This window comes from Barbus barbus, assembly GCF_936440315.1.
Source record: "Barbus barbus genome assembly, chromosome: 29".
NCBI lineage: Eukaryota > Metazoa > Chordata > Actinopteri > Cypriniformes > Cyprinidae > Barbus > Barbus barbus.
Genome location: NC_136757.1, coordinates 17,966,784 through 17,989,112, shown reverse-complemented (window position 1 = coordinate 17,989,112; position 22,329 = coordinate 17,966,784). Strand labels below are relative to the sequence as shown.

The window sequence follows — 22,329 nt, the reverse complement described above, 5'->3', positions numbered from 1 at the left end:
AACTATTGTCAGGCTTCAATAGATTTTAATGTCAAAATTTCTTCATTGTCTTGTAATATTTATTTATTTATTGTTACTGATCAATGTGAAAACAGTATTTATTGAAGGCAAGGCAAGGCAAGGCAAGGCAAGTTTATTTACATAGCATATTTCATACACATTGGTAATTCAAAGTGCTTTACATAAAAGGAAGTGAAATAATCATTAAAAAATAATAATCACAACAATAAAAACAAGGAATTAAAAATATATATAATAATCACAACAATAAAAACAAAATGATATAAAAATTGATTTAAAAAGAATTTAAAACAGTTAAGAATATAAAATATTATACATAGTGCAATCAGTTCGGACTTCAACAAATGGGGGAAGTCGTGGCCTAATGGTTAGAGAGTCGGACTTGTAATCCAAAGGTTGCGGGTTCGACTCTCCGACCGGCAGGAATTGTAGGTGGGGGGAGTGAATGTCCAGCGCTCTCTCCACCCTCAATACCACGACTGAGGTGCCCTTGAGCAAGGCACCGAACCCCCAACTGCCCCCCCTCCAACTGCTCCCCGGGCGCTGCAGCATAAAATGGCTGCCCACTGTGTGTGTGTTCACTGCTGTGTGTGTACGTTGGATGGGTTAAATGCAGAGCACGAATTCCGAGTATGGGTCACCATACTTGGCTGAATGTCACTTCACAAATGCCCAGCTAAACAGATGAGTTTTGAGTCTGGATTTAAATGTGGCTAATGTTTTAGCACATCTGATCTCTTCTGGAAGCTGGTTCCAACTGTGGGCAGTATAATAGCTAAAAGCAGACTCCCCTTGTTTTGTGTGAACCCTTGGTGTTTCTAATTGACTCGATCCTAATGATCTGAGTGGTCTGTTAGGGTTATATTCAGTGAGCATATCTGCAATGTATTTATGTCCTAGGCCATTGAGTGACCTATAAACGAGTAAAAGTACTTTAAAATCAATCCTAAATGTAACTGGAAGCCAGTGTAAGGACCTGAGGACTGGTGTGATATGCTCTGATTTTCTGGTTCTAGTCAGAATCCTGGCAGCAGTGTTCTGGATGAGCTGCAGTTGTCTAATGGTCTTCTTGGGAAGGCCGGTGAGGAGACCATTACAATAATCTTATAATAATCCACCCTGCTGGTGATAAAGGCATGAACAAGTTTCTCCAAGTCTTGACTGGAAACAAAACATCTAATTCTTGCAATGTTTTTGAGATGATAGTATGCTGATTTAGTTACTGCTTTGACATGACTACTGAAACTAAGGTCTGTCTCCAGAATCACCCCAAGATTTTTTAGTTGTTTGACCCCTAGAGTCAAGGTATGCATTCACCTTGAGAACTTTGTCTTTGTTTCCAAATGCAATGATTTCAGTTTTCTCCTTGTTTAACTGAAGAAAGTTATGGCACATCCAACTGTTAATTTCACCAATGCATTGGCAGAGGGAGTCATTTGGAGATAAGGCTAGGTAAATCTGGGTATCATCAGCATAGCTGTGATAGGCAATTTGGTTCTTTCTCATTATTGAAGAAGTGAATCAAGTAGCAGCCATATGTAAAACCTGTAGTTTTACAATGTCTAAATATTTACTGTATACTACAAATAATTATAGATTTAAATATATCATTAAATATTTAGTCAGCAGCACTAATAATATTGACGATAAAAAGCTTGTTCTTTATAGCTTAAGCATCTGCTAATAACACGACTGTTCTGGATCTAAATCATCTGATTTTCTCTCGAACCTACAAAAACAGCGCACGTACTTACGCGTCGGTCTCGTCACGAGACCTGCCCGCGCTGTGGTTGTCGGGAACGTGAGTTTATATGAGTAGTTCAGTACGGGTGGCTCAAAGATCTAAAACTTCATGTCCCATGGTGCACTGCGTCGGACACTCCCAGGTAATGACTTCCTCTCCAGAAAAAGCCGATTTTTGAAGAGACTGTGTGAAAAAAGCTTTTATTTTAACTCGCAGTTTTGTTGGAACATGTATTAAAAAACAATTTACGGTTCATTTGAAGCTGCGGTTTGAAATGTAACCATGGCAACCGAACGGCCGTCCTGGTTAGCAGCCCTTCACAGGCTGTAGAGAAGGCGATGCTGAGGGTTAGCTGAAGCCTTATGATATTAATTTGCCTTGTCCACGGTTGGGGTTTAATTTTGTTACGGAAGACAGTCGAGCAGCTATATCTGACCTCTTTCCGTGATGGAAGAAGTCGACAGGATTTTAATTCACTCTCTAAGGCAAGCTGGCACGTAAGTATTTAAAATCTAACAGGTCTCCTCAGTTGTGACAAGTCATTTCCTCCCTCACTGGAGTGATTTACATCTCGGGACATGTCAAACTTATTTATTGTCTGTCTGCGTGGTTGGGCTCACTTCCTCATCTTCCAGGGACATTGATGAGGATGTTCAGAGTGTGAAGCAGTTCACCAGTGAGCTGATCGTGGAGGCGGTGGTGAAGTGCCTGCGTGTGATTGACCCTACGCTGGGCAATGGCTTGTCCCATTCACTCCCCCCTGGCATGTCTGCCCGCTTCAGACTGGGCATGAGCCTGGCACAGGCTTGTCAGGTGAGAGACACGCTGCCTGGACGTCCCACTGTGTGTGTGCTTGAGTTAACTTGCCCCTCACAACTGACAGAGTCAGCTGATAGCCGTTCAAAATGCATTACTGCTGGTGAATAGGCACTTTTGTTTTCATCTTCGGTTTGAGTAAAGATATAACAGTGTGGATATATATAAAAAAATTAATTAAATTCAAGTTAATTGTATAGCACTTTTCACGATACAATCGTTGCAAAGCAGCTTTACAAAAAATTAAAGTTTCTACAATATATTTAGTAGTAGTTTATCAGTGGTGACTGTCAAGTTGATGTACAAATGGCAGAAATGTACGGTAAAAATCAGCTAATGACATAATCAAACAGACGATGAACACTATTAACAGCAATGATTATATATTGCAATTAACTTATAGCAAAATTTGGTAGTTCTGTATGTTGTTTCAGGGTTGGCATCATCTGAGGTCCTCTGAGGGGTTGGCATCATCTCTTCTTAGGTGTTCTGGATCCAGACTGAAGCTTGTGTAATGGCAGAAACAGAGAAACAAATAGGGACATAATTAGCATAGCTGCTGTTCCAACCAGGCAAAAATGATTTGTTCAACCCAAGCTAAAGAAGAATAATAATGTCCATTTGATCTGATATAACTGCAGTACAAGATTATGAGATGCATTATGTGAATGCTTGGCTAAAGAGATGTGTCTTTAATCTAGATTTAAACAGAGAGAGTGTGTCTGAACCCCAAACTTTATCAGGAAGGCTATTCCAGAGTTTGGGAGCCAAATGTGAAAAAGCTCTACCTCCTTTAGTGGACTTTGCTATCCTAGGAACTACCAAAAGTCCAGAGTTTTGCGACCTTAGGGAGCGTGATGGATTGTAGCATGGTAGAAGATGAGTTAGGTACGCAGGAGCTAAACCATTTAGGGCCTTATAGTTAAGTAGTAATATTTTGTAACTGATGTGGAATGTAATTGGTAGCCAGTGCAGAGACTGTAAAATTGGGGTAATATGATCATATTTTCTTGACCTGGTAAGAACTCTAGCCGCTGCATTTTGTACTACCTGTAGCTTGTTTATTGAAGATGCAGGACAACCACCTAGCAGTGCATTACAATAGTCCAGTCTAGAGGTCATGAATGCATGAACTAGCTTTTCTGCATCAGAAACAGGTAACATGTTTCGTAGCTTGGCAATGTTTCTAAGATGGAAGAATGCTGTTTTTGTAACATTGGAAATATGGTTTTCAAAAGACAAGTTGCTGTCTAATATGACACCCAGATTTTTGACTGTAGAGGAAGTAACAGTACATCCGTCTAGTTGCAACTTGTAATCCAAGAGAATCTGTTTACTGTTTACTTATCCGAATTTAATAGGAGAAGATTATTGGTCATCCAATATTTTAATTTTTAACACACTCTGTTAGCTTAGATAATTTTGAAGTTTCATCTGGTCTTTTTGAGATATATAGTTGAGTATCATCAGCATAACAATGGAAACTAATCCCATATTTTCTAATAATATTACCAAGATTTTCTGAAGAAAAGAAAAGATTTTCTTTTTCCCGAAAATACTAGTTAACGTTATTGCATTGGACTCAAACTTACTGACTTGGTTCACATAGGGTATAAGTACTTCTCATTAATTGTTTTAGAATTTTTGTAATTTTTTGTGGGTTTTATTTCACCTAGTCACACTTGTGTTGTTCCCGGTCAAAAATGACCGGACTCCAAACAACTGCTTATAAATCTGTCATTATGCTATATTATCACTAAATATTGGATTCATTCTTTTTGTCAACTTGTTTTCTTTCATTAAGGACTGGTTTTATGTTTCTATTTGCATCTGATTAATCATAGGCCTCATTTATCTGAGAGTAGACCGGGAACACCACAAGTGTGACAGGAGTCCGAAGTTTCTAGGGATGCAGCGATTAACCGGTTTCGCCATTAACCGCGCTTTAAAACGTCACGGTTAATTAATAGTAAAGGTAAAAAAAAAAAAAAAAAAAAAAAATAATCGTAAAGGTTTCGCAAAACCGAGTGTTTCTGTTGCACGGAGCTGAACTGTTGCAGCTTGTGCAAAATGAAAACAAAGTCACGCTAGTGGTGCACCAGCTTCAAATGATTAATTACTAATTACATTAGTGACAGAGGGACTAAACAGCAAAGCTTTATTTCCACCAGAGAAATGCCTGTTGATAGTAGTGTGCAGGGCTCCACAGTGCGAGCATTTCACTCGCATTTGCGACTAAAAATAGATGTGTGCGAACTGGAAAATGTATTTAGGAGCACAAGTGCGAATACAAAAAAAAAAAAAATACAAAACAGCCTAACTTATACAGTAGCCTATAACAAACGTATTAATTTATTCTGTTTATTTATGGAAAAATTGCGATGCAGCCTCATATGATTACTTTAGAACTTTAAAAAGGCAACGGTTTAATTTAAATGAGCACAGATGAGAAGAAAAGCGGAGCGAGTTAAAGTGAAGACGCGCTGAATGACGCACATTCGCCTCTAGAGGGCACGGCCGCTGCCGTTACCCCGGTAACCCAGTAAACAAATCAGCTGCGCTACTTTCCTAAAACTGTGTAAATAATGTTTCACACTCAGTCATTTAGATATTTATATTCGCTTTAATCTTCACAATAGCCTCAAATAATTCTTACTTAAAGACTTAATGAGCTATTTATTTTCAAACATTGTTTCTAAGCTAAAACATGGCCCATCCACTGATCTATAATAGAGAACAGTGGGCCTATCTATATATCAACGACTGATTCGTTATTATTGTTCAGTAACACAAGTTACATTAGTTAACATGAAAAAAACAACGACTGCATTTATTAATAATGCTATCTTAATTTCAACTTTTAATAATACATTATAAAATCAAAAGTTGTCTTAATATAATTCAATGGAGCTAACATTAACTAACATAGTTGTATTTTTTATTAATCAACATTAACAAAGAATATTAACTACTGCAACAATTAGCTATTGCACATTTTTAGTTAATGTTAACCTGCTTTAACTAATGGTAACAAATGGGACCTACCTATTGTTCTTTCGTTCATTATTTTCAAAAGAGAAATACTGTCATGGATGTTTACAGAGCAGCGGTCACCTTTTTTAATTCTAATGGGAGAGATGGACTTTTGTTTGTTGTTTGTTTATTATTATTTTGTGCTGTATTGTTGGTTACTGTGTTATTTCTGTTTCAAAAGCCAGCAATAAATAACACTTTAACATCTAAAGAGTGTTCATGTGATTTTATACATTATTAATGTTGGGAAATGAATAAATGCCTAATAATCGTCATAATCGTAAAACCGTGATTATTCATCAGACAATAATCGTACCAGCAAAATCTATAATCGTTGCATCCCTAGTCCGAACACAAGTAGATATTCTGTGATTGAATGAATCTGTTGTGATTTCATTCATATGACCTTTAACTGTTACAAAGGAAGATATATATTTTTTTATTATTGTAATATAATCAATAATTATCCTTTTTGGCAGTTTTGTTTCATAAGTAGTTGGTACCGGAACCACAGTTAGGTTTCATTTGTAACTACTTAATTAAATTGGTTAATACACACTAACAATTAAAATACTTTTATTCATCTTCGCTATTGCTCAGCATTATTAATACATTATTTCAATCAAATGTTGTGTTTGTTAACATTAGTTAATGTACTGTGAACTAACATGAACGTTTTTACAAAGGTTACAATATAACGATGGAGTAGTGCAAGCCAAATGTTTGTTAGTGCTGGTGTGCCAACCTGCTCTGCTGTGCTGCACAAGTGTATGTGTAGGTTATCAGATTTTGCAATTAATATAATTTTAACGCTGATGAAATCGGCACTCAGTTCAGTCAGATTTGTCTCCAGGCTGTGGAACCACTGGCGTAGTAGTCTGTATGTACATTTGTGATGTTGTGGATTCTGTCTGTTTTTAACTAGTCTTCATAGCTTTCAGTCACATGACCAGCTTGAAGACTTGGAGGGCAAAACATCCATAGAACTGCAGCTCAAGCCTGTCAGTTTTTCATCTGTTTCACTGCCGCAAATATTTAGATCACCTCTCAAAAGAATAAAACAAAGGTATTTCTTAACAAAATGCAAGTTTTGGCCATTTGCAATCCATATTAAGCACCCGCGGCAACATTTCAATCATAAACAGTGCGACAAAACCTTGCAAAAACACTTAAAGTGCTGTAATATATTTATAAATGATGCATAGTTTACATAGGCAAGGAGATGAGGCCGGAATATGAACACAATCCGCTTAACGGTTCAGTGTTTTCTTTATTATGGTTTTCTACGGGAAGCCATTTAATGTAAAACTTTGCATATTGCGTTTATATTCTGGCTTCATCTTCTTGCCTGTACAAAATATACATCATCAATAAGGTGTTTACTGAATCTCGCCTTTTAATATCTGCTTTTTACTACATTATTACTTGATGCAATCTGTGTAAAAATAACTGGTGGTCAATGGAGCACCAGTTCCACTCTGTGTAATCCACTCTGATGTGATTTTTGCTTTCTTCTGTATGTTTAGGATGTGGGTTTTAAAGGAGAAATTGGCTACCAGACATTTCTCTACAGCAATGAACCAGAGATTCGTTCTCTGTTCATGTTTCTGGTTGAGAAGCTGCCCAGAGAGAGTGCAGAGGCCTCGGACCAGCCTGCAGGTACTTTTGATTACTGTTTTTTGTAGGAATGCACGATATTGGATTTTTGCCAATATGCTGATATTTTTCAGCTCATTTTGGCCACTAGCCGATACCGATATATTTCCTTTTGTTTGGAAACAACACCAAGTCTCTCCTGTAAAGAAATTGTAAGCAAATTATTTTTTAATTTTGGTTAGTTTTTAACAAGAACCTATTTGTTAGAATTAAATAAACAATAATAAAGTTCTTTTATAATGACAGTACATTGAAGATTTGAAAATAACTATAAATAAACTATCTTAAATTACTGCATTTTTCCCCCCAGAAAGATGCAGATGCAGTTTTAGAACTCATAATTTGTTTAAAAATGTCTAACATATTGCACATTAATGAATAAATCAGTATATATAAAATTATTTAATTTAGGTGTCATGTTTGTGATTTTTGTTGTTGTTCATGTAAGCTATAGCTTCTTACCTTTAAATCATAACATACTCATAATTATATGGCATCTATTACTGCTTTATTTAATCAGAAACACAGTCTAAATATTATTTGTGTATTTTGCTTTGATTTTATTAGAAGTAGGCCAACAGCGCCCCCTACGGAATTAAAACTCCTTACTGAGCAGGCATTAGGACCCGGGGGGAGGCTGTCACTGCTGCCGCTGTATGTGCTATTACTGTTGACTCTATCACACAACGAACGCGTCATTCTGTAGTGCATTCTCAGATTAAATGCAGCGATCCAAAACTGAATCTAATCACCATTCAGGCAAAACGTTGCTTCAATAATGAGCCACACTGCTAATGTGATCTAATCGCTAGCACACCCTGAGCACATGTGAGTTAATGTATTCCTCTTATCGGCAAGACATATAGGCATAATTTTTCAAATCCGATATTCCAATATTGGTCCGATAATATCGTGCATCCCTAGTTTTTTGCATTTATGTAATTGGCATATGCTTGATAATGATATTAAACTCAGCATAAAATGGAAATTCACAGTGTTTATTTTATAAATGCATCTTATTGGGATTGATTCATCCATCCAATTTTTAATCAAAATGTCATAATTCAGTCTTCTGCTCAAACAACAGTCTTCTCTCTACTGATGTTTGCCAAACTTCTGCAATCATTTTGGCTACCTAAAGCTTGCCCATTTCTAATAATCATCCTCAAGTTCAGATTCAGATAAACTATAACCAAGTCCCTTCCCTGCATTTTATTTCCCCATAATTTGTTTCATTATAAAATGTCACAATACAGAAGAAAAGATGTTGCTATTTTTATTTTGGCTTAAACAGCATGATCTATTAAATGCAATACAGATAGTAAAACTGCAATCTAGCAACTATGGAAACCTGTTTCTCAGAGTTTATACTTACAATTATCTTAGATCAGTTACTTTACACACCATGTGATAATACTGGACAATAATGATGTAATATTGATTGCAGTGATTCACCTCATATTAAATCTGGTGTGACTCAAAGTCTCCAACAAATTCTCCAACACCTGAGATGAATTTCTGGCTGCGTATTAATAAAGTGTTGCGGTTGGACTGTGTGGTCTTCATGCTGGGAACAAAGGGCAATGTGATTAACTAGGGTGTTAATGTAAGAGCTTAGAGTGTTGATTATTCCCAGCTTTCTTCAATAAACTAGAAATGATTATTCTTCCCCCCTCAATTCTCCTACATTAAGCACTTTTGATTGCCTAAAAATGCATTAAAATGTTTTATTATCTCGGAAAGAATCCAGAGTCAATTTCAGTTAATAGCTTGTTAACGTACGGAGCCCTTTATGGGACATGGTGGTGGGAAAAAATTTGGGGTGGGAGGAAAAAATATTTTTCAAATGTTTTGCGTTCCCTCGAGAAACTTTGCGTTCCATCACAAAACTTTTGCGTTCTCTCGCAAAGATATTTGAGTTCAGCAAAACCTCTTCAGCTTGCAGTGGTTACAGCTCGTATGTTCACAATGGTGCGGTTCATAGAGTTTTATTTTGAACTTGGACTCAATAAAGTAATAGGCCTACAGCCAGTGCTGAGTTCAAGGCACGGTTTTGGGACATTCTAAAACGCTTAATGTATTAAAACAGTGACATTGGAGGACCAAATATGATAATAATAAACACTAATAAAATTATTAGGCTAATGTTAATAACCTTATTAATAATATTACTATTAATAAATCAGAATAGCCCAGAATATGAATGCAATGGATTTGGTATTTTTAAATCACCGTTTTCATTCATTGGCCTACCTTAAGAGTATTATATGGGGAGAAAAAGCTTACGTGCAGGGCGTTGCGCTCATATTCTGGGCTATTCTGCTTAGTAATATTACTAATAAGGTTATTAATATTGGCCTAAAAATTTTATCAGCTTTTATTATTATGAAATTTGGTCCTCTAATGTCACTGTTTTGAAACATTAAGCCACATTAAGCGTAGAATGTCCCAAAACCGTGCCTTGAACTAAGCACTGACGTATTTCTTTATTTGAGTCCACGTTCAAAATAAAACTCTATGAACCGCTCCGTTGTGAACATAAGGAGCTCTATGAACTACTGCAAACTGTAAAGTAAACAGAAAGAGTTTGTCCGAACTCAACTGGTTTTGCGAGAGAACGTAAAAGTTTTGCAAGGGAACGCAAAGATATTTGCGAGAGAACGCAAAAGTTTTGCGAGGGAAAGAATTAAGAACCCCAAATTCTTTCCACTCACCCCAAATTTTTCCCACCACCATGTCCCATAAAGGGCTCCGTATTAATGCAATTATAAACTCAGTGGGAAACAGTGCAGACTAGTTCAGACTAACTATCGCAAACATTACTATTAGTTTTTTCCAAAGAATAGTTTGCTTGGCGTTGTAGCGTCACATGTTGCTTTTGATTATTGGATTAAATGAATATGATTTAATGAGGCTAGTTTCTCAGAATTGTCTGATTGTTGCATGTATCTCCCCTCTTTTAGGGAAGTCTACGCTGTTGCAGAGAGCAATTGCTGCTCAAATTAAAGTGCAGTTGTCAGTGCCTTGGCTCCCTCCGTCCTGTAGACTCCCCATTCATCGTAAAACTCAGGTACCTCAGCATGCATACATCTTGAAATCCAGGGCTAAGGCTTATATGCAGAACTCTAGAAACTTCTTGCAAGCTACCTAACTTACTGACAAATGTGTGAAAATGTAATTTCAGAGTTCCGGCCCATGTCACAGTTTCCACGCCCAGCCACTGAGCCTCCCATATTCAGTGAAGGTTTCTTCCAGGAAACAGCCAAAAGGCATGCTCATTTTCACTTACTCGACTCAATAAGCCCCCTTAGCCCCCTGATATGTCTTTTACATCATGGTATTGGCCTTGTTGCCACTTGCCCCTGAAGTGTGATTACCCCTTTGAGGAATTTGACAAAAAACTAATTCAGCTCTTATGATTCATTCAGCTAACATTAGTATGTGTTTGATGTTTCTTTGTGAATTCTCTCAGAGGTGCAAGAATACTGGAGGAATTATTTGCTGCCTGTGACCGCCCAGCCTTCCCAGCATGCCTCAGTGCCAGCGTCCCTCCTGGAGAACCACATCTCTGAACTTAGTGCCACACAGGAGTGGGAGAGTGAATGGAACAGCCAAGGCCTTCTGTCAAGACTTACACCTGAGGTTATTCTCATGCCCTCTTAAATTTTAAAGAGAGTTCATCCCAAAAAATTCTGTCATTAGTTGCTTAGTGATAGTTTTGACATAATTCTAGGTCTCCATGGTGTTCATAACAGTGTTACTTTAGCTTTGTTTATATGCTATTTTAGTAAATATTAATATTTCAAAACTTGGCTTTCATTTTTATATATATAATTGTAATATATGTAATTTTAGTATTTTTTGTTATATGTTATATTTGTTTTGTTGTGCCTTTGTCATTTTAATAGTTTAATAGTTAACAAGGTAGAGCAATGAATTAAATTGTTTTTTTTAATATCTTTAATTTTTAGAAAGTTTTAATATAAAGGTATAGTTAACCCAAAAAGGAAAATAAAATTCTCTTCATTTACTCACCCTCAAGTTGTTTCAAACCTGTATGAATTTCTTTCTTCTGCTGAATGTTTTGAAGAGGGTAACCAAATCCATAGACCAGAAACTGCTTGGTTACCCACATTCTTCAAAATGTTCAGTAGATGAAAGAAATTCATACAGGTTTGGAGAAACCTGAGGGTGAGTGAATAACGACAGAATTTTAATTTTGGGGTGAAATATCCCTTTACGTAATTCTGGTTCTTATTAGTATTTACAGTATTTCAGTAAGTTGCTAAAGCAACATTTCTAAATTTGTAAAAAAAAAAAAAATTCCCCCATCTAATACAATCTAATAATCATCTAACAATTTATTTTAATTCAGATGACCAATAACCCTTTGAATAGTTTTAGTTAACAGTGTCCGATTTGTAGATAAATGATTCGAGTTCAATCTAAAAATGAGTCTGAATGATGGTTTCATTCACGCCAGTCAGTTGTATGATGCTTTATTTGTCATTTTAAAGCTCGACAGCCTCAGTCCTCATAGCCAAGATGTTCTTAAAAAAAAATTACATTTTGTGGTATGTGGAAAAAAAATCCCATAGGTTTGAGACAACTTGAGGGTGAGTAGATATTTTTAGAAAAACTATCCCTTTAAGAGCTGATTATTATTATTATTATTATTATTATTATTAAGCTCATAAATTTGTCATTGTGCATCCGTTAACAATGTCTGAAACTGGAATTCATGTTAATACTGTAGTTAAATTGTCAAGCACTTTATTTCAGTTTGGCTCAGTTTACTCATGCAGACGGCCTTTTTTAACAGCCTCAGCATGGCGTCTCTCTAGCACGACACCTAGGTTCCCTGTCTTGATAATAACAATAACACTAGCATGTAATTTAATATTATGTAATATTTTTGCTGCTGTGCTGTTTTCCTTGATGGCGCCTCTGTGGTAAAGGCATGTATCAACACGAGGATGGAACACAGAGGTGTCTTTCACACAAGTGTGACATTCAGCATGTATGTGTCCTTTGACTGTACCGCTGTCCTCTCACATCTCAGTTCCACATTCTCACCTCATCTGCCCCTCCAACTAACATACACACTGGCCTATTGTCTGACCCCTAGATGTTCTCCAAGGGTTCGGCACGTATTTTATTTGTAAATCGCAAGGCTTTATCTGTGTTTGAGCTCTGTTGTGTTGTATCTGTTTGAAAATAGCCAGAGCACATTCAGAACTGTCATCATGTAAATTTATAAAATGTGATATTCATCTAAAGAAATATAATCATGTTTTTTAATTTGGTGATTTAAAGCCTTGGCACTCTTGTTATCTCATCTTTTCAGGAATACCGATCCAGAAAGAAGGCCCGACTGCAGAAGCGTATCGAGGAGCAGCTGAGAGCAGCGGCTCAGCCTCGTCCTGACACACACGGAGCCACGCGCTCGACCTCTGACCTTGCTGAACTGCTGCAGTCATTCGGTGGTGCTTCCACTGGGGGAGATGTGCTGACCAAAGGCACACGCTTCACCCATACAGAGAAATTCACCTTTACACAGGTACCTGTCAGAATTTGTTTACTCAAACTTATGGGCCAGGGTTCCCACATGCTGGAAAATCTTGGGTTTTGTAATGCTGTTTTCCAGTCATAGAAAATTTCATACATGTCATGGAAAATAATAGTGACATGACTGTGTTACTAACAAGGTTATTTTCAAAATGTAGACATTTTGGGACTACAGCTATGACTAAGCTTGCCAGACATGGAAATGTACCAGAAATGTGTGCGCCAAAAGCTCAATCAAAAGAAATATGTGTCTGAAATAGTTTTTTGGTTTGAGTGAGAAGCAAAGTGCTAATATGCCACATCTATATAGTAATTTTGTGTGTATTGACTGACTGTAGATGTGTTGCTCACAGTAAACGCGTGGGGTGTGCCACTAGGCTGTCATGTTGTAATGTAGGCTGAGATAAACATAGATAAACTATTAATACTGAAAATATGCTTTCTCAGTAGAACTCTGTGATTGGCCATCACATTTGATTGGACAGTTTTTTCAATTTTCTTAGATTGTATGATTATTCTAGTAAACTAATGGACTAAAATACAGCTTTATAAATTATATATAAACATTACAAAAAACTAAATTATTAACATAATTATATAGTAGTAATAATAATATTTATAAATCATAAATGATACATCAACCTTTCAAAACAAAAACATTAGGTAAATAATGCATTAACGCAAATTCATTTTAATGGCACTAATTTTATTAACGCAGTGCACATTTTCTGTTTGATCCGTGGCAAAGCCTGTAGTTGGAGAAATGGAGATGCACAGTGTTGCCAACTAAGCAACTTTGCAGACCCCTTGAGCGACTTTTTTTCCCCCTCTTCAAAAAAGCCCCTAGTGACAAAGCTTTAGGGTTTGCCCAAATCTTATTTAGTTACAGCGAGTCTCAGTAACTAACTTGCAAGACCTCTCGTGAGCGTGAGGTCTTGCTGTCCCAGCGCGCACACACCTCTCTCTCTCTCTGTCTGTGCATCTGCTCTGTTCAGCGTGCGTTGGAGCGGAGCAGCGCTTTCAGTTAAACACCAATATTATGTTGCTTCTCAAATTTTACATGCAAGCATAGCCGAAATCACAGCACAGTTATTATCATTATCTTATGTGTATTTGATTTCATCAGACGACGGCTCGATTATCAGGATTTTTGTGCAGATTAACGTCTAGGAACGGAGAGCTGGTTATGTAGCCTAGTCTTAATGGGTTGCGTTTCAGTCACTATTTCGAACAAATAAAATTGTGCGATTAAGTTGCGATTAATCACAATTAAATATTTTAATCGATTGACAGCCCTTGAAAAAATAAAAGGCTGAATGTTGTTTAAGTGAGCACTGAAGATAGCAATGTGCTGAAACATCTGCTTGCTCATGTCCATCTGTTTTTAACTCCCATGCACTTTGCACTTTTTGCATTACAATTTATTATATAAAAAAATATGTTTTTGTAAACTTTTCAAGTCTTGAGTGGATCAGTGTGCGGTTAGCCACCCTCCTGTTCAAAACAAAAAAAAATTAAATTATAAAACACATTTATATAGTAATTAAAAATATGTATTGTGTTTATATCACTGCAGTCTAATGATTATTTTATATTATAAAATTATATATAGGTAATTGGACACTTCCAAAAGTGCAAAAAAAATCAGTATTCGTCAATCTCTACTTGAATAACTTGAAGCCATTTCTTAGTATTATTCTTATTTATTATTAAAACTAAAACCATAATTTTACATTCTTTATCCAGTTAATTTCATCTGCTTGTAATCTGAATTAGTGGATCTTGAGATGCTTAGGCTAAAAAGGCAAATTAAAGAAAAGGACAAAATGATTTTTAGGAACCTGAGAAGGCAGCCCAGCAGATGGCAGCAGCAGCAAGTGCACTTCCCAGCTCTCACCAATCAGAGGAGGACCTAAAGGCCCAGCAGGAAGCAGAACTTTCTTCTCTGCAGCAGCAGTTGCAGCAGCTGTCAGTCCAAATGGAAGAAGTGGGAGGAGACATCAAGCAGCTCACTGTGTCCATCCAGCAGGTAGTGACCAATCAGATAAAATGACATTAGATCACAAATATAGTATAACATGTCACATATAATGTAGTGGTGTAACAATAATAATATGGGGAAATATTTTAATTCTCAGAATCTTCAGTGAATTAGAGAAGAAATGCAGCAGTTATTTTTAATCATTGATTTGTCTCATTCCTGTCTGCAGGTGTCAGATGAGCTGCAACAGAAAGAGGTTAGTAATGACGAGAAGGAGAATTCGATCAAAATGAAGAGACAGACCATTGACTTGCTACCTGACCCTGAGAACAACCTGCTAAAATTACAGGTACACAAGTCACACACCTGTATCACCCCCGTTCAGGACTAAACAAACAATAAAAACAGGAATAACAGTACAGTGCAGACAGAATTAAATCATGTGACTAATGGCATGTTTCTCTTTGTCCTGTGTGTTTGTGTTTGGTAGAGTCTGGTTGAGGCAAGCTCTAAACGAGTGGTTCATTTAGCCTCTCAGTGGGAGAAACACAGAGTCCCGTTGATTGACGAGCACCGCAGACTAAAAGAGCTGTGCAGCAACAGAGAGGTACCTTGTGTTATAGCCCCATAGCAACTGTAGTCATCTAACTCTAATATGCAGTCCTGTCTAAACAGCCAAATATGTAGATATCAACTCAATTCTTTGTACATCAAATTCCTGAATAATAACAGACTGATTTATTGATCCTGCGTGAGTTGTTTTTGCAAAGTAGTTTTGAGAATGTAGTTTTTTTTAAGGTCATTTTTGTGATATTTGCTATAATTTCAAGAAAGTATGAAAAGGGCTGCATGATTTGGGAAAGAAGTATAATTGTGATTTTTATGCTAAAAATTGAGTTTGGGATTAAAATGTATGTTGTTTTTATTTGGTTTTGTTTTAAAGTCGGCATGAAACGGAAGTAGCGATTGTCTTTTTTTCTCTACTGTGACGTCTATCCGAGTGAAACGGCCTCTGAAATGAGAGGGCTTGATTTCTTTCTTTGAGAATTTATTGGATCATTGGAAGTTAAGGGGTTGCTAACAAAATGGAGGCAGATCTGAATGCCAGTTTGCAGATAGTTGTGGGGGGATTTCTCTCCACTGGATTCACAACCGACACCCTAGCATGAAGAATTGTTTTTATTTATTGAGGATTACTATGACGAGGACGATCAACGGCACAAAACATGCTTAGCGAGAGAGAGAGAGACTGCCTGCTGCCTGAATGAATGAGCGTGTCCTCCATCAGGTTAAGTCATATTCATAAAAAAAAAATAGTTTGCGATGTCCTAAGAGTAATGTTGTGGTAATATCCTTTAAATTTTTAAGGGTAGTGTACTCCCCCCATGGTTCACGTCAGCGCCGGTCAATGCATTTATTTCTATAAAGTGAAGCATCAGCTTCAGCTTTTCCCCCTATCGTTTATCCCAGCGTTTACCCCTTACGTCAGTAGCTCTGCCCTTGCGCCATAGCTCGTGACCGGAAGAGAAGATGAATCGTTTTGAGGGGGAGGGGAGGTTAATGTTTTTGATAAAAAGATTACGAGGGCACATGATTTTTAAAAAAAATTATGAAGTACACGGATAAATTATTTATAATAAACACTACAGTATTCCATTAAAAAAAAATAAGAATTTTACATTTTGATTTCATGCCGACTTTAAGTGGTAGGTTTGCTGTGCTTCTTTGTATTGTGCACAATGCTTATTTGTTTTTGCCCCAAAAATGTTTTGATTGTATATCAACATAATAACAATAATGATGATGATGATGATAATAATAATAATATCTATTATTATTATTATTACTAAATAAAAATAGTAAATAAGACAATTTTCAAGCGACACCTGAAAACTCATCTCTTCCGTCATCGCTTGACTTGACCAAAACAAAACCTTTGCTTTCTTTCCTTAACCTCTCCCTGTCTAGCTAGTATTTATTCTGAACAAGCAGCCATATCACCCTGTAGCCCAAGACTGGTTGCCCACTGAAGCTAAGCAGGGTTGAGCCTGGTCAGTACCTGGATGGGAGACCTCCTGGGAAAACTAGGTTGCTGCTGGAAGAGGTGCTAGGGAGACCAGCAGGGGGTGCTCAACAGTGTTGGGCTAGTTACTCAAAGAATGTAATATATTACTCATTACTAGTTACTCCTTTCAAAAGTAATATTGTTACTTTACTTATTACTTTCTGGCAACAGTAATTAGTGACACTACTAGTTACATTACTTTTTCTTCACACCCCACAAAAGTTGTAACTGTGTATTTTCCACATAAAAGTCTTCTAGAATGTTACTAATAACATATTTCTGCCTCATCATTTGACCAAAATCCAGATTGGATCGCAGTCAGAAGTTATTACAAACACTCAATAGTGATTGATAGTGACATTCACGTACAAGTGTTGTATTAATCTCATTCATTTTCATGTGTAGCTTGAAGCTAATTGTAATTTCTCTGTTACCCATATAAGATTATATTTCATTATGCACTGTATCAAATCACATAAGTTTGTAAGAAACTGTTTAATTTCCCAAAAAGATTATTAATTATAGTAATATAATGTACCAAATGCTGATCAGAGGGATGTGGGTGGGATGTAATGCCAGAGGAAAGTAAAACCACAACTTACACAACAGTGTTCAGATCATCTTTTTTCCTGACAAAATCAATATAATGCAATATTTCTATCTGCTGAATGTAAGCTTTTCCATATTCCAAGCTTTCCTGTTGCACTGGGGACATCACATGCATGATGTGCGAGTCGTGAAAATTATGAAAATAAATCTAGGATTTTTTTTTTTATTGTTGGATTTTAAATCAGCGGGGTTGAGGCATCAAAAGTAACTAAGTAATTAAGCTGTTTTATGGATGGTAACTGTAATATTATTACTGAAATCTAATTAGTAATTAGTTACACTACTAGTTACTGCAAAAAGTTACTAGTAACTCGTTACTGCCCAACACTGGTGCTCACCCAGCGGTCTGGGTGGGTCCTAGTGCTCCAGTAGAGTGATGGGGACACTATACTGTAAAAAACACCGTCCTTCGGATGAGACGTTAAACCGAGGTCCTGACTCTCTGTGGATATTAAAAATCCCGAAAAAGAGTAGGGGTGTAACACCGGCATCCTGGCCAAATTTGCCCATTGGCCTCTGAACATCATGGCCTCTCAATCATCCCCATACACTGATTGGCTTAATCACCGTCTCCTCTCCACCAATAAGCTGGTGTGTGGTGGGCGTTCTGGCGCACTATGGCTGCTGTTGCATCATCCAGGTGGATGCTGCACACTGGTGGTGGATGAGGAGAGACCCCCCCTTACTATGTAAAGCACTTTGAGTGCCTAGAAAAGCGCTATATAAATGTGACGCACTTCCTGTGTCTAGTTGCCTCTTTAAAATGAATCGCCTATTGTATTCCTCAATTGTAAGTCGCTTTGGATGAAAGCGTCTGCTAAATGAATAAATGTAAATGTAAGAAACATCTCTATTGCGATATTTCATTGCAAAATAAAAGTACTCCAAAATAAAAATAAGTACAACTGTAAAACTACAACTTTTATTTATGGCTGTCCTAATTTCTTAATTTTTAAGCGTTAAACCATCAAGCTTTTATTTTGGCAGAAAACAATTGTGCAGTTCTCTTTTGTTGACATCAGCTGGTTTATAAGCATTTCTCATTACAAGTTCGATGGCTGCTGCATGTTGTGTTCTCAAATGCATGTTAAAAGGGATCTATTTACTGTGAACCAAGCCGCTCCGGGACACTGAAAACACTGCATCATGAGCACCTTACATGTAAAATCTTTGCTATGTTAATAATCTCACTAAGCCATATTGCGGTTTTTTTTGTGTGATTAATTGTGCAGCCCTTATTATAACTTTGACTGCATTGTGTGCCTTCGTGAAGTAACCAGTTATGTAAACTTTTGCTTAGTCTGAATCCTCCAGGAAGCTGTCAGAGATCAAAGACCTGCATGACAAAATCAGACAGTCTGCTGAGGAGGCCAAAAAGAAGGAGAGTCTGTATAAGCAGCTGGTACAAAATGTTTTTATTTTCTCATCCCTTCCTTCTCCTTTCAGTCATCCAAGACATGCATTTAGCACTTACACCATGTCCTAACCAGTCGTACCACTCAAAAACAAGTGCTCAGTGCCGTCTGTTCCATGTAAATGAGTTTTTGTCCTCATTAGCCATCACAAGACACATGATCTTTTGGTTTCCATGTCTGTTACATCTCTCTGTGTAACCCCACTCCCTTTGGGATCTCAAATTGTCACTCCACATAAATGCATATTGAACAAACGTACATTCTGATTGGTTGTGATTGTGTCATGGTTAGGACATGGTCTAAAAAAAGCATTTAAATGCTAAGTCTGTCTTATAATATTTATTGTTTGTCGTTTTAACATTGACTGTGTTTGTTTACTCTCCTTCTTAATATTATTCTACAGCTAACGGAGTATGAGACGCTATCTAAAGATGTGTCTCGCTCAGCCTACACCATGAGGATCTTGGAGATCGTAGGCAACATAAAGAAACAGAAGGAAGAAATCACTAAGGTCTTTGTTTATCCTTTATCTAGCGCTCAATAAAATACTTTATCTGAGTTCATGACCTTTGTCCACAGACATTAGGTTTGTGTTTGAAGTCGGCAGGTCTTCAGAAGCCTTTTGATATCTGACCCTATTAATCGACCCCCTGTAGATTTTGTCCGACACAAAGGACTTGCAGAAGGAGATTAACGGCCTGACAGGAAAACTGGACCGAACATTTGCTGTCACTGACGAACTGGTGTTTAAGGTCAGTCTTATTTCCAAAGGTTCAAAAAAGGTTTTTTTTTTTTTTTTTTAATAAAAATATACAAAATTGCTCTGTTGGCTGTGGAGTCGAGACATTTACAAATATGATTAAAAGATGAATATGAGACAAAACTATAGAATGTCATATTTAATTATTGGGTGATTCAACACATAGATGTTTTACCAGCTAAGAAGTTCAGCACTTTTAGAGTTTCATCCCTCTATCTGATGCTTTTATCTAGCTTTTAATCTTTTATATCTGCCTTATGTTCAACTGTCCCAATACTTATGCTCACATCAATGAGTGGGATGAACTCTTAAAGTGCTGTTCCTTTTATTTGGTAAAACATGTATGTGTTGAAACGGCTAATAATAAAATGTGACATTCTGTAGTTTTGTCTCATATTCATCTTTTAATCATATTTGTAAATGTCTTGACCCCACAGCCAACAGAGCAATTTTGTCTTTACTGTTCCAATACTCATGGAGGGCACTGTATATATTTGAAAGTCTCACCAAGAATGCTCACCAAGGCTGCATTTATTTGATCAAAAAGTAAAAACTGTAATTTTATTAAAGATTATGACTATCTATATATATATATATATATATAAAACTGATTTATATTTAAACTGTAATTCATTCCTGAGATGTGAGAGCTGAATTTTTAGTGTCAAATGATTCTTCAGAAATAATTCAGATTTTCTGATTTGGTGCTCAAGTGACATTTCTTATCATCATCATCAGTGTTGAAAGCTGTTTTTTGTGCATAATATTTTTGTGGAAATGTGAATTTTTTTTTTTTTTTTTAAGGGGTCTTTGAATAGAAAGTTCAAAGGAACATCATTTACTTTGTTAGCAGATCTTTTTGCAGAATGCATTCTTGCTGAATAAAAATATTAATATCTTTAATAAAAAATGTTTGAGCAATAGTGTATATAAACAATTATAAAATGTCTAATTCATTTTACATTGCAAATTGTTTATTTTCAATGTGATCTCAGACCCTCTTAGATAAACTGAAGTTATTATTTTTTTGTAATAGTAATTCAGTATTAAAAAACTTACATTTTTAACTGCAGGATGCAAAGAAAGATGAATCTGTCCGTAAATCCTACAAGTACTTGGCTGCCTTACATGAGGTATGAGTCTGTATATCATTAAGATCTATGAATAAATGTGATAATGTATGTTTGTCTGATGTTGTCTGTGGTTTTGAATGTTTTTTTAAAAAAAGTAGCATATTGGAGTCTTAAAATGCAGGTACAAAGACATTTTGAAAGACAAAATTGAAAGACATTTTTGTCTCGTGACAAGACCAGCAAAGGGCAAGCTGCTTGTGAACATAAAAAAATGGCACATGATGTGGTGGCTTTTCCTCCTTTAGTTCAGGCCATTAGCAGTGCTTTAGTCCATCTGTTCAACCTTTGAACTACACAACTGAACTTAAGAGCTAATGCGCTTGCTGATTCTGGCTATTTTGTCTTGTCAGAGAATTATCAGTTTAATCATTCTAACATTTTTTTGCTCTCAGAACTGCACTCAGCTGATTCAGACTATTGAGGACACGGGGACCATCTTGAGAGAAATCCGAGATCTTGAAGAGCAGGTGCGAAAACAAGCCAAAGCCATAATTGGATCTAAACAAATTTCATTGTCACTTTTCAACTGTCATCGGTTTAATTTATTTACGTATTTATTTTTTGTAGATTGAGACTGAAAATGGCAAAAGAACAGTTAGCAATCTAGAGAAGATCCTTGAAGACTACAAGGCCATTCGTCAGGAGAACTCGGCCCTTGCTGCAAAGATCCGGGAAGGTTAAGCTGTTGCTCCGTCCATGTTTGATGGTACTGCAAAGCGAAAACCCGGCCTGCTGAAATGAGCGCAGCTGTGAGAGACATCAGTTTGGCTCCCATCTGCGTCAGCCCTCCATCCGAAATAATCCTCATCACATTAGCAAATTTCAGCTTTTACTGAGGGTTTGAACACACAAGTTTTTTGCATCAAAATGACACAAATTTGAAGAAATGTTAGTTAGAGCTAATTCTGATCATTGTGACGAGATTCTGTTTTTTAACAAAAAGCTTGGACTGCAATAATTTGAGAAGGACCAGTTCCAGTGCTTTGGCTTGATAAAACAACATCTTTGTTATACAGCGATAACCATATAATGTACATGAAAGTGTCCGTTAACAGTGACCTCTGATTGTTGTTCATCATATGGGTTGAGCTGCTCATGAACATTACAAAAATTCAAGTGATTTGATTCAGCTTGGAGAATAGTGAGCTGATAACAAGTGAATACTCATAAACAGCTTGCCTGTTTCATATTAAAGCATACATTTGATAACGTATCTGCTTGTTTGGCTCTGATGGATCCATAGAGCTGCTCAAATACTCGTCATTGAAAGTTATATTGTCATTGAACCTCTGTGATAGAAAAGTACTCTTGTCAGGCTGACTGTAGGAAAGCTGTGTGAACACATTTAAGTGTCTGATTGACTAACACTGATGATTGTCCCAATCAAACTGGTTTTCAAAACAGTTTCATAGTTTATGCCTGTTTTTGGAATGTTTGATTTTAGAGATGATATCGAAAATAATGTTTTGTAATTTACCATGACTTGTATAAATCTGCTCAATCTCTGAACAAGATGATCTGATATTTC

The 22,329-nt window shown here is 36.7% G+C and overlaps 1 protein-coding gene across 2 annotated transcripts; it reads left to right on the top strand.

Moving 5' to 3' along the window:
* Nucleotides 1-1,882: 1,882 nt before the first annotated feature.
* ccdc22 (CCC complex scaffolding subunit CCDC22) lies at nt 1,883-22,329 on the top strand. Of its 2 annotated transcripts, XM_079384700.1 has the most exons (16): nt 1,883-2,262; nt 2,401-2,578; nt 7,141-7,273; nt 10,234-10,340; nt 10,455-10,539; nt 10,743-10,912; nt 12,618-12,830; nt 14,676-14,867; nt 15,049-15,168; nt 15,310-15,426; nt 18,794-18,895; nt 19,312-19,419; nt 19,565-19,660; nt 20,742-20,801; nt 21,194-21,268; nt 21,369-22,329. In XM_079384700.1, exons 1-16 carry the CDS (start codon nt 2,213-2,215, stop codon nt 21,480-21,482), a joined length of 1,920 nt encoding a protein of 639 aa, XP_079240826.1. In that variant the 5' UTR covers nt 1,883-2,212; the 3' UTR covers nt 21,483-22,329. The 2 variants fall into 2 exon arrangements, with proteins under 2 accessions (XP_079240826.1, XP_079240827.1); XM_079384701.1 differs by lacking the exons at nt 1,883-2,262; nt 2,401-2,578 and adding an exon at nt 6,542-6,680.

Bases quoted from the DNA above. Each gene is read 5' to 3' on its own strand.
- ccdc22 (XM_079384700.1), top strand. From the start codon at position 2,213: ATGGAAGAAGTCGACAGGATTTTAATTCACTCTCTAAGGCAAGCTGGC. The intron at 10,913-12,617 runs GTTATTCTCATG...TCATCTTTTCAG, and splicing joins TGTCAAGACTTACACCTGAG to GAATACCGATCCAGAAAGAA. The intron at 18,896-19,311 runs GTACAAAATGTT...ATTATTCTACAG, and splicing joins AGAGTCTGTATAAGCAGCTG to CTAACGGAGTATGAGACGCT.